The 18,277-nt window shown below is 42.2% G+C and overlaps 2 protein-coding genes across 5 annotated transcripts; both read right to left on the reverse strand.

The window, feature by feature from the left end:
* Positions 1-2,188: 2,188 nt before the first annotated feature.
* LOC131909109 (sperm motility kinase X-like) lies at positions 2,189-6,517 on the reverse strand. Of its 4 annotated transcripts, none has more exons than XM_059260418.1 (7): positions 5,607-6,517; positions 5,004-5,094; positions 4,435-4,916; positions 3,785-3,996; positions 3,346-3,544; positions 3,146-3,246; positions 2,189-2,272 (listed from the first exon to the last, which is right to left on the reverse strand). In XM_059260418.1, the coding sequence occupies exons 1-2, from the start codon at positions 6,500-6,502 to the stop codon at positions 5,061-5,063; spliced, it is 930 nt and encodes a 309-aa protein (XP_059116401.1). In that variant the 5' UTR covers positions 6,503-6,517; the 3' UTR covers positions 2,189-2,272; positions 3,146-3,246; positions 3,346-3,544; positions 3,785-3,996; positions 4,435-4,916; positions 5,004-5,060. The 4 variants fall into 4 exon arrangements, with proteins under 4 accessions (XP_059116401.1, XP_059116398.1, XP_059116402.1 ...); XM_059260415.1 differs by lacking the exon at positions 2,189-2,272 and adding an exon at positions 2,580-2,741; XM_059260416.1 differs by lacking the exon at positions 2,189-2,272 and adding an exon at positions 2,903-3,042.
* Positions 6,518-6,597: 80 nt separating this feature from the next.
* Positions 6,598-8,056, reverse strand: LOC131907710 (sperm motility kinase X-like). The gene is made up of 2 exons (XM_059258830.1): positions 7,089-8,056; positions 6,598-6,622 (listed from the first exon to the last, which is right to left on the reverse strand). The coding sequence occupies exons 1-2, from the start codon at positions 8,054-8,056 to the stop codon at positions 6,598-6,600; spliced, it is 993 nt and encodes a 330-aa protein (XP_059114813.1).
* Positions 8,057-18,277: the final 10,221 nt, after the last annotated feature.

Genomic DNA, 18,277 nt, shown 5'->3' on the forward strand with positions numbered 1-18,277 from the left:
TGATAATTACAATCAGCCCCTATCATCAGCAAAATGTTGGAACGTTAAACCCTAACCCGCCTCCATTTGCAGTGCCACTGACAATGTCCTAAATGACAGTCTGGGCTCCGCTCTGCCTAGACTCTTGACAGGTTCAACAGAGGATTACTGAGGTATACACTCAGCACTCCTGGGAAACCTGTGAAATGGGTATCTGTCTGGTAAAAAGAGCTATCTCTCCCTACCTCAGCAAATGAAGAATCTAGGTCCCTATTAGCACATACCCATGACATACCAAAGTTCCATGCTGGCTGCTGGTCTCTTGTGGCTCTCAAACCTCCTCACCAGGCTCTTTTGGGCTGCATACTTCCCCCACTTCTTTAAAATTGGCATGACTTTCCTTACCATTCTGCTGTCCTCGGCCTCCCAAGGGGTAGTCATGTCAGCTTTGGACTCCTCCAAATGATTTTTGCTTCTTTTTGTCCCCAAGAAGTACCCATGGCAGCTTTGAAGTCCCGAAAGAACCACCTTTCCACCTGGGAAGTGGCCTTGTTCAGGGTTTTACTGTTCCCTCCCTTACACTTACATGTGTGTCTAGTGGGTGTGTACATGTGAATGAAGGCACCTATGGAGACCAGAGGTGTTGAACACATGGAGCTGAAATTACACCAGTTGTCTGTGAGTCACCTTGTGTGAGTGCCGGGAATTGGACATCCATCGTTACTAAAACTATGAGAGGACAGAAAAAGAAGGGACAGAGAGTTCAGGACAAAACTGAAGCTGTATAGACAGAATTTTGTCTTAGATAAATAAAGTGAATGGACAAAAGAGCATGTTGTAAATAGATTCTTTTTCTTCAGATAACTCCATGGTGGACATAGTGTCTTCTCCTTGACTCTGGAAGGAATCATCTCTGAGCAGGCACCTGGGAAAATTCCTGTATCTACCTTTTGCATTTTCTTTCACTTGTCTGTCTGCCTGTATATCTATCTGTCTGTCTATCTATCTATCTATCTATCTATCTATCTATCTATCTATCTATCTATCTATCTAATTATTTATAGATATAGTCTCCCTACTTATCACAGATTGGCCTGCAACTTTCTATGTAGACCTCTAATGGTGCTATAAATAAGTGGGCATTTGATGTGGAAGAGTGAACTAGATCTTTATCTCTCTGCCTGCATAAAAATCAACTCCAAATGGATCAGCTACCTTCATGTAAGACCTGATACTCTGGAATTACTATTGGAAAAGTAGGGAAAACTCTCCAAGGAAGAGACATAGGTTAGAACTTTGTGAATTAAACTCCATTCATCCAGGAGATATGGCCAACCATTGATAAATGAGTTGTCATAAATGTCACCATATGAACTAGTCTGGATATTATCAAATGACAAAAAAATTTGCCTTTGTGTGAATTAAACACCCTTGGACATTGTTGGCAGAGCAAACATTGATTCAATCATCATGAGACACAGTGTGGAGATTTCTCAAAGTCTGAAATCATGTCTGCCCTGTGATCCAGTCATCTCAACATTCTGGACATAACAAAGGAAAGGAGGTCAGGATGCCAAAGAGACCTCTGTACTGCCCCATGTACCCAAGACCTATTCCTGACAACCAGGCTATGGAGTTAACCAGCGTGCAGCAAGGGGTGAACTGATACAGCACAGTACAGGACCCCTCATGAAACCAAAACCAGACCTGCCAGATGGCCCATGCTGTCTGTGTCTCCACAGGAAGAGAAGTGAGCTGCTTTTTGAGTTTCTTCTGACAGTGATTTGGTTGCAGGGGGCCAGGACTTCTGTCATTTTGGAAACCTCTCAGTCTCTAGTTCACAGGTCCTTGTCCCTTGAAGAAAACTCTGCCCCCTCAACAGGATGTGAATGGCAGGGCAGAAATACAAGTTGAGGAGGGAACCAGGTTACAGGCTACACAAAGGCAGTGCCTTGTGATTAGGAGTCAAGGCCCTTGTGAGCATTTCCACACCCAAATATAAGGATTTTTTGATGATGCTGAGATAGGACAACTGCAGAGAAAGATGGAAGTATTTCAAAATGAATCAAAACCTAATCCTTTAACAATGTGTCTAGCCTACATCCACATGTCTGTCTAAGAAGAATGTGATTAGGCCTTATAATTCAGGAGGTACAAACCTGTCACCCCAGTACCCAGGATTCTGAACGGGAGTATCAGGAATTGTGGGTCAACCTAGGCTACATAGCCAGACCTTGTCTCAGCAAAAGAAAGGGGAGATGGATACTGAGACTTGTGGTCAACTTGAGTCCACCTGAAAGACATTATGGTAAGAAAAATTATCCTTAAAAGAGAGAAATACTTCATATGTGGAGCCTAAAACAAAATTCTCCATTAGTGATAATAGCGGGATGGAGAGATGTTTCCAGGATGCAGACTAGGCAGTATGTAGGAGGAAGAGGGCAGAGATCTAATGCACAGAATGAAGACCAAAGTACATCATGGAGAATGAGGGTTGCTCTCACCACAGGGAGAAAGGGTGTATTCAGAAGACAGACATGCTGACCAATTCACTATCAGAATGTTTATATAGATGTAAATCAGGACACCAGGGCATGTGGTTCAAATATACAAAGGAATTTATTGTAGCAAGAAAACAGTCTCTTTATTCAGATATTTGTGCCGTATATCTTTTTGTCTGGTGCCTGTCTTTCTTGGTAACACTTCTGCAGAGCAATCTTATGCCCATCTCTCTGAGCATATCCTTGATGGCTGATCTTCACCTGGATACACAAGGCATAAAGTCATCAGTCACTCAGCTCTCACTATATAGGACCTTTCCTTAGAGACTGTCTTCATGGTTCAGCTCTCTAGGTCTTGGTTGATGTCACTCTCTAAAAGGGGACCCACTCTAAAAAGCCCTCGAATTACTGTCAATGTTCTCTATGTCTGTCCCTTGCAGCCGGCAGTACTTCTGATGGAGAAGTGGTGTCCCTGCCTAGGTGACCGAGAAAACAGTAACAACAGCTGACTCCATAGAGTAGATGGAGGGGACTTGAGCAGCACCTCACCCTCACATGGCTCCTGCCAGGACAGAGAGGCATTACCCTCAGTGAGGTAAGTCTCCAAGCTGCCTCAGACACTGTTCCACCAAAACAAGGAGTTAGTACAAGGGCCTGGGTGTTACCTGGATCAGTAGACATTTTCTTTTGTTGCTCTTAGTCCATCTGCTTGTAAGCCTCTGGCCCAAATTCTCTGTCAATCAGAAGCCTCTTCCATCAAGGAGACCTGATAACAAGGCATTTTGTGAAGATGACCAAATGTTCACTTGTCCATCACCCTGTAACCAATCATAACTTCCCCATGGCCTGAGCAGAGAAGTATCACCTGTGTGTTCCCCCTTCCATCCAGTGTGTTAGGGCTTGAGTGGCATCTCCTGCTCTAAGCACCATCCAGTTGAAAATGTCCCTTGCTGAGTGTAGTCCCAGGAGTCTCCTTGGTAGCCCTAGCATAGGGTCATACAGGCAGCAAAAGTCTTTCCCAGCCTGCTGCCTGGAGACACAAAGCTTCAGCACCAGCCATGTCCCTACAGGATGTCAGAAAGAAAACAGCTGGGATCTTTGTGTGAGATACTGTTGAAAGTAGTATCTTGGGGTGTAGTAGAGTGTGGTCTTGGGGTATACTAAAGTGTGGTTTGGGGTGTACTACAGTGTGGGCCTAAGGAGGGGTGTGAATCTGACCCCTTAAATCCCTTTAAGTGTCTCTGAGTTATCTTAGGAGGTGGAAATATGGCAGGAGACCATGAGCCACCCAGAGGAACACCCACACTGTCAGGCCGGGGGTTGCCATTGTTTTTCCATCAACAGATTCTATCCACGATCACGCTTGGAACCAGCTCCATCTCTGAATCCAACTGTCAAACACTCCAGACTTCACCTTGCTTCCACTCAAAGCACAGCTGGTGGGCCTTCCCTTGCACAGGACCGGATGCCCTGGGGGAAAATGTGCACCATGCCATGTATTGGCTTCACGTGGCTCCTGCGAAGCAGTAGAGCAGGGTGGTAAGTGATTGCATTAGGGGTTGAGACAGGAACAAGCTGAGTTAGAGGAATTTTGAGACATTTCCAGAAGGGAAATCACATGGAATATGAAATTACCTTTCTTGGAATGGGAGTCCTCTCCAGTTCAAGCAAACTTCACTAGTGTCAACTGTGCATGAGGTACATTGGGAGAAACGTGTATGTGTGTGTGTGTGTGTGTGTGTGTGTGTGTGTGTGTGTGTGTGTGTCCCTGTCTGTCCAGATACAGAGTACAGAAGAGTGCATCCATATGACTCAGGTTGCAAAGCAACAAGCAGTTCAGCAGTAATAGTGCTGGGGTGAGTTATGAAGGTGTCTGGATCTGGTGGGGATGGGAAGCAAGCTGTCTAGTAGTTCAGGATGGTGCTGAGAGCTGCACCATAACTGATGGACTCACCTGTTCCCACACACTCTACCTTCCCAAATGAGCACAAGATGGACACTCCCTGCAAACTCATTCCTCCTCTATGTCTGGCTCCAACCTGGTCAGCAATACTCATCTTGAACACATACAAACTGGGCAGGCCCTCTGGGGTCCTCCTCTGCTTCCAGTGCCGCTCTCTCTTCTAATGGCTCATGGTACACCTGGCGACAGGTAGCTGGAATGACGATCACACTGTGCGTGGAAGGTCCTCTGAGGCCTGTTTTCCTAATGATCACAGCACTCCGTGGATCCTTGTTTAAAGGATCTCGGGTCCCACAGAGTGCTTCACTTTACTGGCACAATTGTGGCACCACCAGCCATCATGAACCTACCTACAAGGGAGAGTCAGGAGGATCATGAGTCTGTCAGACCTGCCTCCCAGAATCCTTTCTCAGTCCTCAGGGTCCAGGTGATGTGAGAAGGGTGTGCCATGCCCCCTCCTCCCCAGTCATCATCTGCAGACACGGGAACACTTTGCTCCTAGTTTCAGCCTGTGATATGAACACAGCTTCCCATGGTACACAGCCATCTGAATTTCCTACCTGGCTCTCTCCAGCGGCCCTGTGCATCCTCAGCGTGCTGCTCTTCACTCTCTGGTTTCAGCTTAGGGGGAGCACAGTGCCTCCAACAGCACTTGAAACAGACACAAAAAAGGGCCCTCTTAGGAGAACATGCAGGTCTTCTGCTTGGCTGTGCTGGCCCTGCGCAGTGCTGGGCCCTCAGTCTGATTCCTCCTGAGTGCCTGTCCCAGTGCTCTTTACCCACCCTTCTCCTCACCCTTGCCCAGCCTCGGGCCACTATCCTCTGCTATCTATCTGCATCTAGGTCAAGTTTCTCAGGAAGGATACTGTGGGATTTGATTTCTGGTGTGAACTCCCAAAATGGGCATGTCTATAATCTGTTTATTTAAAAGCATATCATTTAGTCCAGGAAACAGCTTAGTGAGTAAAGGCACTTGACCCCAAGCCTGGGGACCTCAATTCATTCCCTAGGACCCACATGGTGTAAAGACAGAACTGATTCCTGCAAGTTAACTTCCACACACACATATAGTAAATAAATAGCTTTTTTTTTTTCTTTAAAGAAATGAACCAGATTTTAAAAAAGGCCTAGATACAAAAGTGCATTGGAGCCTCTCCACCTACCTGTTACCTTGGCTCCCTCCATGGTCCTCTAAGCTCACAGGCAGGATTTTGTTGCAGCCTAGGCGCTCCCTCTTTTCTGTTGGTATGCAGCAGCATAAACTTCTCAGGCCTTTTATAATCCTGCTCTGTAGGCTCTTCCAAATCCGCTTTCTAAAGGGGGCTCTGGGTGCAGTCTGTCTCCGGCCACTGAGGTGTCCCTGGGATGTTTCTGGGGAGGATGGGCTGAGGTCTTTTTCTTGTACAATGAGACCCTCATCCTGGGCCTCCTTGCTGGAGAATGGAGTTGATCTATCTTGTGAGGTCATGTTGTTCTTTGAACCTGCTGTAGCCACACTGTGGGGCTGTCCTCTGAGGTCCTCCTGAGGTGCTGTTTGTGAGAGAGATGATCTGGTCCTTTCACCTCTCTGACCAGCAGTAGACATGCTGTGGGGCTGTCCTCTGAGGTCCTCCTCAGGTGCTGGTTGTGAGAGAGATGAGCTGGTCCTTTCACCTCTCTGACCAGCAGTAGACATGCTGTGGGGCTGTCCTCTGAGGTCCTCCTGAGGTGAGGTTTGTGGGAGAGATGAACCGATAATTTCACCTGCTATGTTGACGTCTCTGCACTGAACTTCCTCCATAGTGGTGTGATGAGATAAAACATCCTGTGAGGACGCCTTGCTCTTTGATTTGTTAGGGCCAGCTTCGGACACATTCCAGGATAACTTACTGGAATAAGTTTCCAGTGCTGAAGACACTGTGGTACATATTTCATCCGAAGTGTTAATAGTGCTCTCTGAATCCCCCGAGGTGCTGTTCATGAAATTAGCCTCATGTACACACTGGGGGCAGGACACTGTGGTACATATTTCATCGGAAGTGTTAATAGTGCTCTCTGAATCCCCCGAGGTGCTGTTCATGAAATTAGCCTCATGTACACACTGAGGGCAAGACACTGTGGTACATATTTCATCGGAAGTGCTAATAGTGCTCTCTGAATCCCCCGAGGTGCTGTTCATGAAATTAGCCTCATGTACATACTGGGGGCAAGACACTGTGGTACATATTTCATCGGAAGTGCTAATAGTGCTCGCTGAATCCCCCCAGGTGCTGTTCATGAAATTAGCCTCATGTACACACTGAGGGCAAGACACTGTGGTACATATTTCATCGGAAGTGCTAATAGTGCTCTCTGAATCCCCCCAGGTGATGTTCATGAAATTAGCCTCATGTACACACTGAGGGCAAGACACTGTGGTACATATTTCATCGGAAGTGCTAATAGTGCTCTCTGAATCCCCCCAGGTGCTGTTCATGAAATTAGCCTCATGTACACACTGAGGGCAAGACACTGTGGTACATATTTCATCGGAAGTGCTAATAGTGCTCTGTGAATCCCCCCAGGTGCTGTTCATGAAATTAGCCTCATGTACACACTGGGGGCAGATTCTGTGAATGGGGGCTGTTTTCTTGTCAGGGCAGTTCAGGGTGGGAGGCCTACTGTACCTCGTTCTCCCCTTTTTGTCATTCTCGGGACTCTCAGTTAGAGTAGGCAAAATGGAAGAAGTGGAAAGGATAGAGACACTAGATCCCCTCTTGATAGTCACTTTAGGTATTGTGGGAAGGCCTGTAAGGTTCAAGGTTCCAGCAGACTGCTTGGGCTGAAGTTCTTTTGTAATGTCTTCCCAGGGTGACTGCTGCCTAAGAATCAAGTTGGTGGCCATCACTTGATCAAACTTCTCGTGTAAAGCTTCCAGTATCTGTCCTTGCTTATAAACCATGACACCCATGATGGTCATCACAGTGGGGTCTGGGTAGCTGTCCTCATCATTCTCTCTAAAGGGATTGGGAGAACCTTCATTGCCATGCTTCAGCCATTGAAAGCCCACAACATCATCTATTCTTGGTCTTTGTCCAGGATTTATAGTTAACAACTTAGCAATAAGATCCCAAAGCTCTGGCGACAGCTTGAATTCAACAGAGTACTTTCCCGCCAAGATCTGCTCCTTTATTCCTACAAAGGTAGTTCCCTTAAAAGGGAGGCACCCTGTAGACATAAAGTAGAGTACAACCCCCAAACTCCAGATGTCGGTTGCTCGGCCATCGTAGCCTCCACCTTTAAAGAGTTCTGGGGCACAATAAGGAACGGTCCCACAGAAATGTGCTAGCTTCTGCCCCAGGGTAAGCTTGGTGCCCAGCCCAAAATCACTGAGTTTTATATTTCCTTTGCCGTCCACTAAAATATTTTCAGGCTTTAGATCCCTGTGAGCAATCCCTTTCATGTGACAATACTGAAGGGCACATACCATCTGTTTAAATACCTTACAGGACTCCTCCTCCTGTAGGTAGCCAAACTCCACAATCCTGTCCATCAGCTCTCCGCCTATGGCATAGTCCATAACTATGTAAGTGTTATTTATGGTGTCGATTATGTGCAGAAGTTTAATGATATTGGGATGGTCTAGAGATTTCATTATTTCAATCTACAGATTCAATGCAATCCCCCATCAAAATCCCAATGCAATTCTTCACAGACCTTGAAGGAATAATACTCAACTTCATATGGAAAAACAAAAAATCCCAGGATAGGCAAAACAATCTTATACAATAAAGGATCTTCCCGAGACATCACCATCCCTGACTTCAAACTCTACTATAGTGCTATAATAACAAAAACAGCTTGGTATTGGCATAAAAACAGACACGTTGATCAGTGGAATCAAACTGAAGACCCTGACATTAACATATATACTTATGAACGCTTGATTTTTGGCAAAGAAGTGAAAATTATACAACGGAAAAAAAAAGCATCTTCAACAGATGGTGCTGGCATAACTGGATCTACATGTAGAAGAATCCAAATACATCCATATCTATCACCATGTACAAATCTCAAGTCCAAATGAATCAAAGACCTCAACATAAATCCATTTACACTGAATCTCATAGAAGAGAAAGTGGGAAATAGCCTTGAACGCATTGGCACAAGAGACCACTTCCTAAATATAACACCAGTAGCACAGACACTGAGAGAAACAACTAACAAATGGGACCTCTTGAAACTGAGAAGCTTCTGTAAGGCAAAGAACACTGTCAATAAGAGAAAAAGGCAACCTAGAGAATGGGAAAAGATCTTTACCAAACCCCACATCAGATAGAGGGGCTGATCTCTAAAATATATAAAGAACTCAAGAAACTAGACAGCAAAATATCAAATAATTCAATTTAAAAAATGGGCTACAGAACTAAACAGGGAATTCACAACAGAAGAATCTCAAATGGTCAGAAGATATTTAAGAAATTGTTCAACATCCTTAGCCATCTGGGAAATGCGAATCAAAATGATTCTGAGATATCATCTTATGCCTGTCAGATTGGCTGAGATAATAAAAACAGAAGACAGCTTATGTTGGAGAAGATGTGGAGAAAGGGGAACACTCCTCCACTGCTGGGGAGAATGCAATCTTGTACAGCCACTCTGGAAATCAATATGATGATATCTCAGAAAATTGGGAATCCACATACCTCAACACCCAGCAATACCACTCCTGGGCATATACCCAAAAGTTACTCAACCATGTACAAGAACATTTGCTCAATCATGTTCATAGCAGCATTATTTGTAATAGCCCCAACCTGGAAACATCCTAGATGCCCTTCCACAGAAGAATGGATATAGAAAATGGAGTATTATGTAGTGGTAAAAACACTAGAAAAAAATCTCCTGAGTGAGGTAACCCAGACCCAGAAAGACAAACATGGTATGTACTCACTCATAATTGAATGTCAGAAGCAAAGCAAAGGATATCCAGGCTACAACCCACAACCCCAGACAAGCTAGCTAAAGAGGACACCAAGAGGGCCACACAGGGATCGCCCCAGAAAGGGGAAAGGATTAAGACTCCTGGGCAAACTGAGAGTGTGGAATAGAGGGGAGGGTATAGAAGGGGATGAGAGGTAGGAACATGGGGGAGAGTATGGTGATATTTTATTTATGCTGAAATGGGATTTTATTTGTATGCTAATAAATAAAATTGCCTGGGGGTCAGAGCTAATAGCAAGCCATTTAGCAGAAGTCTGGCAGTGGTAGCACACGCCCCAGGAAGAGTTAAGATTTCCTGGGCAACTTGAGAGGGGGAAATAGAGGGGAGGGGATAGGAGGGCATGGGAGGTGGAAACATGGGGGTGAGACAAGGAGAGAGAGAAATGAAAGAGCTATCTAGACAGAGTGTACCATTAAGGGGATGGGGAGAAATCTGTAGCTAGGGAAAACCCCAGGAACTCACCAGATTGTCCCCAGCTAAAACTCATAGCAATGGTGGAGAGGGTTCTTGAACTACCCTTCCCCTCCACTCAGATTGGTGCCTACCCTAATTGTCATCATAGAACCTATATCCAGTGATTGATGGGAACAGATGCAGAGACCCACAGCCAAGCACTTGGCCAAGATCCTGGAGTTCAGTTGAAGAGAAGGAGGAAGGATTATGAGCAAAGGGGGGGTGGTGTCAGAATCATGATGGGAAAATCCACAAAAATAACAGACCCAAGCTAATGGGAGCTCATGGCCTCTGGACTGACAGCTGGGGAGCCTGCATGAGACTGAACTAGGCCCTCTGAATGTGGGTAAAAGTTGCATTGCTTGATGTGAAGGTGTTTGTTGGTCCCCTAGCAATGTGACCAAGAATTACCCCAGGTATACAAACTGGCTTTTTAGACTCCATTCCTTATGGTATACTGCCTTACTTGGCCTTGATGCAGGAGGAAGGGACTAGGTCTAGCCCCAACATGGTATAACAGGCTGTGTTGACTACCTAAGGGAGGCATTACTCTCTATGAGGAGGGGATGGGGATGGGATGGGGGTAGGTAGGGTGAAGAAAGAGCAGAGGAGGGAGGGGGAGTGGGTTGGTATGTAAAACAAAAGAAAATCTTTTTATTTTAATTTATTTTATTTTACAATACAATTCAGTTCTACATATCAGCCACGAATTTCCATGTTCTCCTCCTCCCGGCCCCCTCCCCTTTTCCCTAGCCCATCCCCCATTCCCACCTCCTCCAGGGCAAAGCCTCCTCTGAGGACTGAGATCAACCTGGTAGACTCAGTCCAGGCAGGTCCAGTCCCCTCCTTCCAGGCCAAGCCAAGCGACCCTGCATAAGCCCCAGGTTTCAAAAAGCCAACTCATGCAATGAGCACAGGACCAGGTCCCAGTGCCTGGATGCCTCCCAAACAGATCAAGCCAATCAACTGGCTCACCCATTCAGAAGGCCTGATCTAGCTGGGGGCCCCTCAGCCATTGGCTCATAGTCCATGTGTTTCCATTCATTTGGCTATTTGTCCCTGTGCTTTATCCAACCTTGGTCTCAACAATTCTCGCTCATATAAACCCTCCTCTTTCTTGCTAATTGGACTCCCGGAGCTCCACCCAGGGCTTAGCTGTGGATCTCTGCATCCAGATCCCTCAGTCATTGGATGGGGTTTCTAGCACGACAATTAGGGTGTTTGGCCATCCCATCACCAGAGTAGGTCAGTTTGGGCTTTCTCTTGACCATTGCCAGCAGTCTATTGTGGGGGTATCTTTGTGGATTTCTGTGGGCCTCTCTAGCACTTTGCTTCTTCCTATTCCCATGTGGTCTTCATTTACCATGGTAAATGTAGGACCTGGACAGATGTAATGCAGACACTAAGAGACCATGGATGCCAGCCTAGACTAATATACCCAGCAAAATTTTCAATCATCATAGACGGAGTGAACAAGACATTCCAAGACAAAGCCAGATTTAAACAATACTTATGCACAAACTCAGCCCTACAGAAAGCACTAGAAGGAAAATTCCAACCTAAGGAAGTCAGATACACCCTTGAAAACAGGCAATAGATAAAGCCACAGCAGTAAACCCCAAAGAAGGGAAGTACACACACACACTACCACCAAAAAATAACAGGAATGAACAATCACTGGTCATTAATATCCCTTAATATCAATGGACTTAATTCACCTATAAAAAGTCATAGGCTTACAGAATGGATGCGAAAGCAGGACCCATCTTTCTGTTGCATACAAGAAACACATCTCAAATTCAAAGATAGACACTACCTAAGAATAAAAGGCTGGGAAAAGACTTTCCAATCAAACGGTCTTAAGAAACAAGCAGGTGTAGCCATCCTGATATCCCGCAAAATAAACTTCAAACTAAAATCAATCAAAAGAGATCAATAAGGGCATTACATACTCATCACAGGAAAGATCCACCAAGATGAAGTTTCAATTCTGAACATTTATGCCCCAAACACAAGGGCACCCACATATGTAAAAGAAACATTACTAAAGCTTAAATCACATATAAAACCCCACACATTAATAGTGGGAGACCTCAACACCCCACTTTCACCACTGGACAGATCTCCCAAATCGAAACTTAACAGAGAAATAAAGGACTGAATTGATGTCACGACTCAAATGGACTTAATCGATATCTACAGAACATTCCATCCTAACAAAAAAAGAATATACCTTCTCAGCACCCCATGGAACCTTCTCTAAAATTGACCACATACGTGGCCACAAAGCAAATCTCAACAGATACAAAATAATTGGAATAACCTCCTGTGTTCTATCAGACCACCATGGTCTAAAGTTAGATTTCAACAATAACAAAAACTACAGAAAATCTACAATCTCATGGAAACTGAATACTGCTCAACTGAATCACCAATGGGTTAAGGAAGAAATAAAGAAAGAAAGAAATTAAAGACTTCCTAGAGATCAACGAAAATGAAGACACCACATACCCAAACTTATGGGACACTATGAAAGCAGTGCTAGGAGGGAAATTCAGAGCACTAAATGCCCACATAAAGAAGTTGGAGAAATCTCACACTAGTGACTTAACAGTACAGCTGAAAGCTCTAGAACAAGAAGAAGCAAAGTCTCCCAGGAAGAATAGATGCCAGGAAATTATCAAAATGAGAGCTGAGATCAGTAAAATAGAAACAAAGAGAACAATACAAAAAATTAATGAAACAAAGAGTTGGCTCTTTGAGAAAATCAACAAGATAGAGAAGCCCTATGGTGATATTTTATTTGTATTAAAATGTTATTTGTATGTTAATAAATAAAGTTGCCCGGGGGTCAGAGCTATTAGCAAGCCATAGGAAAGCAGGGCAGTGGTGGCGTACACTTGTAATCCCTGTACTTGGTAGGCAGAGCTGGGTAAGTCTCTGTATGTTCAGGGATACAGCCATTATTGGACACACATGCCTTTAATCTCAATAACAAGCAAGGAAAACCTGGAGGCCTACACAGACAGGCCATGATGAGGCGGTCATGTGGTTGGGTTTACAACCAATGAGAAGGCAGAACAGGAACACTATATAAAGACTTTAACACAGGGGTAGCTAGTTCAGAAAGGTAGGACCACTGCGGGAGGAAGGGTAAGGTTTTAGCTCTTAGCTCTGACCTCTTGGCTTTCTTCTTTGCATTGGTTCTGTGTTTCTTATTTAATAAGAAGGTTGGTTACATCTATATTTGGCGCCCAACATGACAAAAATCCATTAAAAACCGCTTGGCTTGGCTTGGCAGCAGGTCCGGTTTCTGGCCTGGGCAGCTCGGCTGCCTAGCTTGGGCCCAGGCCTAACTGGCTGGAGCTACTTGCAACTGCTACAAACAACTCAGGCCTGCCCTGCCGAATAGGGCCCCTGCCTGTAAAGCCAAGGCTTGACTTGGCTCAAGTGACTATGCTTTCTTTCTCTCTCTCTCTCTCTCTCTCTCTCTCTCTCTCTCTCTCTCTCTCTCTCTCTCTCTCTCTCTCTGTCTCTGGATTCACACCTCAAACACCAGGTGGATGTTTTGAAATTCTCTGGGATTCTACTGTTCTACCCAGACTTGGTAAGTCAATTAACATATCTATTTAAAAGAGATTTTTTTTCTACATTAAAAAAAATGGGCTTTATGTGTACATTGGAAGAAAATTGGACTTTGTTTGAAATTTTAGGCACTCTGACAATGGAACAACTATATGAAAAGATTAATATTGATCAAATTATTCAGTTTATTACTTTTCTTATCCTCATTTTACTATTTAAAAAGATAGTCAATTTAAGTGCCAGGATAACAGTCTTAGAAAAACTTGTTAAACCAGTAAAAATGAATTATAGAGAAATTCAAATTCAGACAGAAGAAATAAACAGTGAAGTTGTTTCAAAATTGGATCATAAGGTTACAGAAAGAAAGCCAGTTTTCACACAATCACCCTTAATTTATCTGGTAGCCGTACAGCAGCTACCTGATGAAGAGAATGAACAAAATACTTGGGCTCCAGTTAAAATGTTAGACTTATGAAGATTTAAGGAGGCAATAGCATCTTATGGCATGCACTCCCCATATGTAAAGCAAATGTTAAACACCTGGTCAACTTGTAATAGGATTATACCAAAGGACTGGCGGGAATTGGCACAGGCTGTTCTTGAACCCAGACAAAATCTCCAGTGGAAAATGTGGTTCAATAATGAGGCTAAAAATATAGAAAAACAATGGAGGGATAGCGGAATACAAATCTGCCAGGATCAGCTTATTGGAGAAGGCCAATATGCTTCAGTAGAAACACAATGTTTATATGATGTCCAAACCCTAGTTCTATGTTGAACGGCAGCTTTGAATGCATGGGACAGAGTTGAAGAACCAGGAAAAAAAAAAACTGAGTCATTTACAAAGGTTATACAGGGCCCAAAAGAATCTTTCACAGATTTCTTACAAAGATTGACTTCAGCAGTAGAGAAAATGGTCCCGAATTCAGAGGCTAGTCAGATAATAATTGAATCTTTGGCCTTTGAGAATGTAAATGCAGCATGCAAAAGAATAATCAGGCCGTTAAAGGCAAGATCTGCACCTTTGGAAGATTGGATTAGAGATACAGTTAATGTTGAGGCTTATGACCATGATGATATGTGGGTAGGAAAAGCAATTTCAAAAGGTTTGAGCAATGTTAGATGTTTTGGATGTGGAAAGCAAGGACATTTGAAAAGGGATTGTAAACAGGTCATTCCTAGAAATAATGTTTCTTCAAGGAACACTGGCAACAGAATGCCCCTTCCTTCTGGAGTATGCAGAAGGTGTGGTAAGGGAAAACACTGGACCAACGAATGTAGATCAACAAGGGACAGACAGGGTAATCCTCTGCCTTGAGCTTCGGGAAACTCCCAGAGGGGCCTCAGGCAGGCCCCCACAGTAAATCCAGTTCAAACCTTTCCTGCAGTTGTAGAGGAAACCCCTACTCAAAGCAACTAAATAACCAAATGTCTATTGGAATAAATCATGTTAGTCGAGATGATGAAATTTAATAAGAAGGTTGGATACATCTACACAGGGACTCTTGAGGAATGAGGGATAAGAGACTTAGTTAGAAATAAAGAAGGGAGAGAAACAGAGAAATGCAGAATAGACTCAGGTGGGTCTGGATCTCTATCCACTGGCACAGAACTTTATTCTAAAGGGCTATTTATAACAATGACAATGGGGTGGCACAAAAGACCTTCCCCTTGCTAGTTACAGTCAAATGTAGACCCTTACAAACACCTGATACTCAGGCCTGTGTATTTTATTAACATACAAATAAAATATCACCACAATTAATAGTAGTTATGCCTATCATGCCTATCTCTCAGCCATGGATTTTGACCATGATTTCTCTCCAGCCTCAACTTTAATCACAAAGCTGATAATTATCTACATACCAGTTCACCTTTGCAGCAGTGGGCACATCTTGCCTAATACATTGGTATTGTAGCACCCAGGTTCAATAATGAGGTAAGACCATCAATCTTGATTCTCCCCCAGCAGCCTACCTAACACCTTATAGCATTATGAAAGCTAGCCAAGACAGAACTTCAATCCCATTTCTATCTTATTTTATCCATATTCTATGTGTTATCTTTAACAATAGCTGCTTACCATCTAGTTATGGTGGGCAAACAAGAGCATTGATAACTGTTTGCCTTATTTTGATAACTTGTATTAGTTACCCTTCTTTTGCTGTGCTACAATACCCTCACAAAAAAGGGGAAGGAAGAAATGGTATATTTTGGCTTGTTGTCCCAGAAGAATAATCCCATCATGATGGGGAAGGCACAGCAAGAAGCGATGAAAGCAAGGCATTAGGAGCAGAAAGTTGGCTGATCACTTTTATCTGCAAACAGAAAGCAGACAGAAAATACATAGGACCTATGTAATGCTGAAGCCAGCAACCAGAGACCTACTTCCTCCAGGACATATTCACTTCCTAAAGGTTCCATAACCTCTATAAACAGCACTATCAAGTGGGACCAGATGTTCAAATACATGAGCCTATGGGGAACATTATTCATTCGAATCATCACAGTAGCCTCTAAAGATTTCCTGAACAAGAAAGAGGTCATAGGGAGATAACCCTTACCTGGCAAAAGCATGTAGATTGACCTGTCATATTGCATTTGTAGTCAGGAAACAGAGATAGAGAACAGGAAATAGATCAGGCTATTAACCTCAAAGCTCACTCCTAGTGACATACTTCCTCCAACAAGACTCTACGTTATAAAGGATATTTTTGCAAACAGCATGGCCAGGTAGCAACCAATAGTGGTGTAGCTGGTGATTATGGTAACTATATTTTTTAAAGAAAACTATACAGATATTCACAGTAGTTGCACCAGTATATATTTCTATGAATAATAATCCCTTACCAGCATTTATTCTTTTTTCAGTGCTTAAAAAATTATCATTGTACAAGTCTTTTACTCTCTTGCTTAGGTTTATTCCAACATATTTAATTTTATTTGATACTATTGTGAATGGTATTATTTCCATGATTTATTTCTTTATATGTTTATCATTAGTATATTTGAGAGCTGTTGATATTTATGTGTTAATTTTGTATTCTGCTACTTTGTTATTTATTACCTGGAGCAGCTTTCTGGTGGAGCTCTTAGGGTATTTAAATATAAAATATCATCAGCAAATAAGGATACTTTGACCTCTTCCTTTCATATTTGCTCTATTTACTTCTTTATGTTATTGCTCTAGCTAAGACTTCAAGTCCTGTATTGGACAGGGGTGCAGAGGAATAGACATCCTTGTCTGTTTTCTGATTTTAGTAGAAATACTTTCAGTGTTTTTTTTTTTTCTTAATATGTTAGCTTATGGGTTAAGAAAGTACTTTCCTGTGTCATAAGTATTTTGGGCATTGTCTTTATTATGTTGAGATATGTTTCCTGTATCCTTAGTTTCTCAAGGCATTTTATAATGAAGGGAAGTTCAATTTTCTCAAAGTTCTCACTTATATTTAATAAAATGCTCAAAAGACTTCTGTCCTTAAGTCTATTCATAATGTGAATTATATTTATTGATATACATATGTCAAACTATCCCTGCATCCCTAGATGAAACTAGGTCAATCATGGTGGAATTAAGCTTGTAAATTCATTTTTTAAAAAAATATTTGCGTCCATGTTCACCAGAAATATTAGTTAAAAAATTCCTCTTCTTTTTTTCCTATTTTCTTTGGCTACTTTAACTAGTTTATTCATCCTTTAAAAGGAGCAAATTTTTATTTTGTTGATGCTTTGTGTTGTTTTTGTTTATGATTTCAATTATTTCTTTCCATGTACTGATTTGGGATTTGGATTTTTCTTGTTTTTTCCCACTCTTAAAAGGTGAATCATGAAGCTATTTGTTTGATATCTCTCTGACTTCTTAATATAGGCACTTATAAATATGATCTTCCTACTTAGAACTGCTTTCATTCATAGTCTATGTGCATTTCCTTTTCAATTATTATTTGATTCCATTTTTTAGAATTTCCTTCTTGAGATCTTCAATCATGCATCCATCACTCAATAGTGTGATGTTTCATGTCCATGAGTTTTGTATTTTGTAGGGTTGCTTTTGTTGTTGATTTGTAATTTTATGATGAACAGGTAGAATACACGAAAATATTTCAATTTCCTATGTTTGTTAAGATTTTCTTTGTGTACTAAAATAGTATCTCATTTAGAGAGTGTTACATGACTTGCTGGGAAGAAGGTAAATCTGCAGTTTAGAATTGTTGGAGATGTTTGTTAATCCCATTTGACTTACGATGTTACTTAATTTGGATAGTTTTCTGTTTGCTTATTTTATTATGTATTTATTTTGTGAGAATGGGGAATTAAATTTACATACTAATTTTATGTTAGAGTTTAACTTTTATGATTTGTCTGAATCAATATATTCATCCATTTCTTTTGGGTTTTCCAACTTAATGGAATACTGATTTTTAAAATATTCCCTTAGGATATTCTGAATTTCTCTGTTGTCAGTCATAACGCTTTCCTTTTAATTTCTGATTCTGTTCATTTGTGTCTTTTTTTTTTAACCTTCTTTTGGTTAGTTCATCAAGAACTTGTCAATCTTCTTTATTGTCTCAGTGAACCTGCTCTGAGATTTATTGATTCTCTGTATTGTACTGTTTTGTATTTCATTGATTTGTGCTCACATTTTTATTATTTCTTCCTGTCCACCAGGATTTAATTTTGATTGTTTTTGTGTCTTCCAACTTTTTGACTTATATCATTAAGCTCTTCCTCATTTTCTAAATGTAGGTATTGGCACTGTACATTTCCCTTTGTAAAACTGCTTTTAATGTGTCCTGGTGTTTTGCATTACGTTTACATTTTTATTTAGTTCTA

The sequence above is a fragment of the Peromyscus eremicus genome, chromosome 4, assembly GCF_949786415.1.
Source record: "Peromyscus eremicus chromosome 4, PerEre_H2_v1, whole genome shotgun sequence".
NCBI classification, from domain to species: Eukaryota; Metazoa; Chordata; class Mammalia; order Rodentia; family Cricetidae; genus Peromyscus; species Peromyscus eremicus.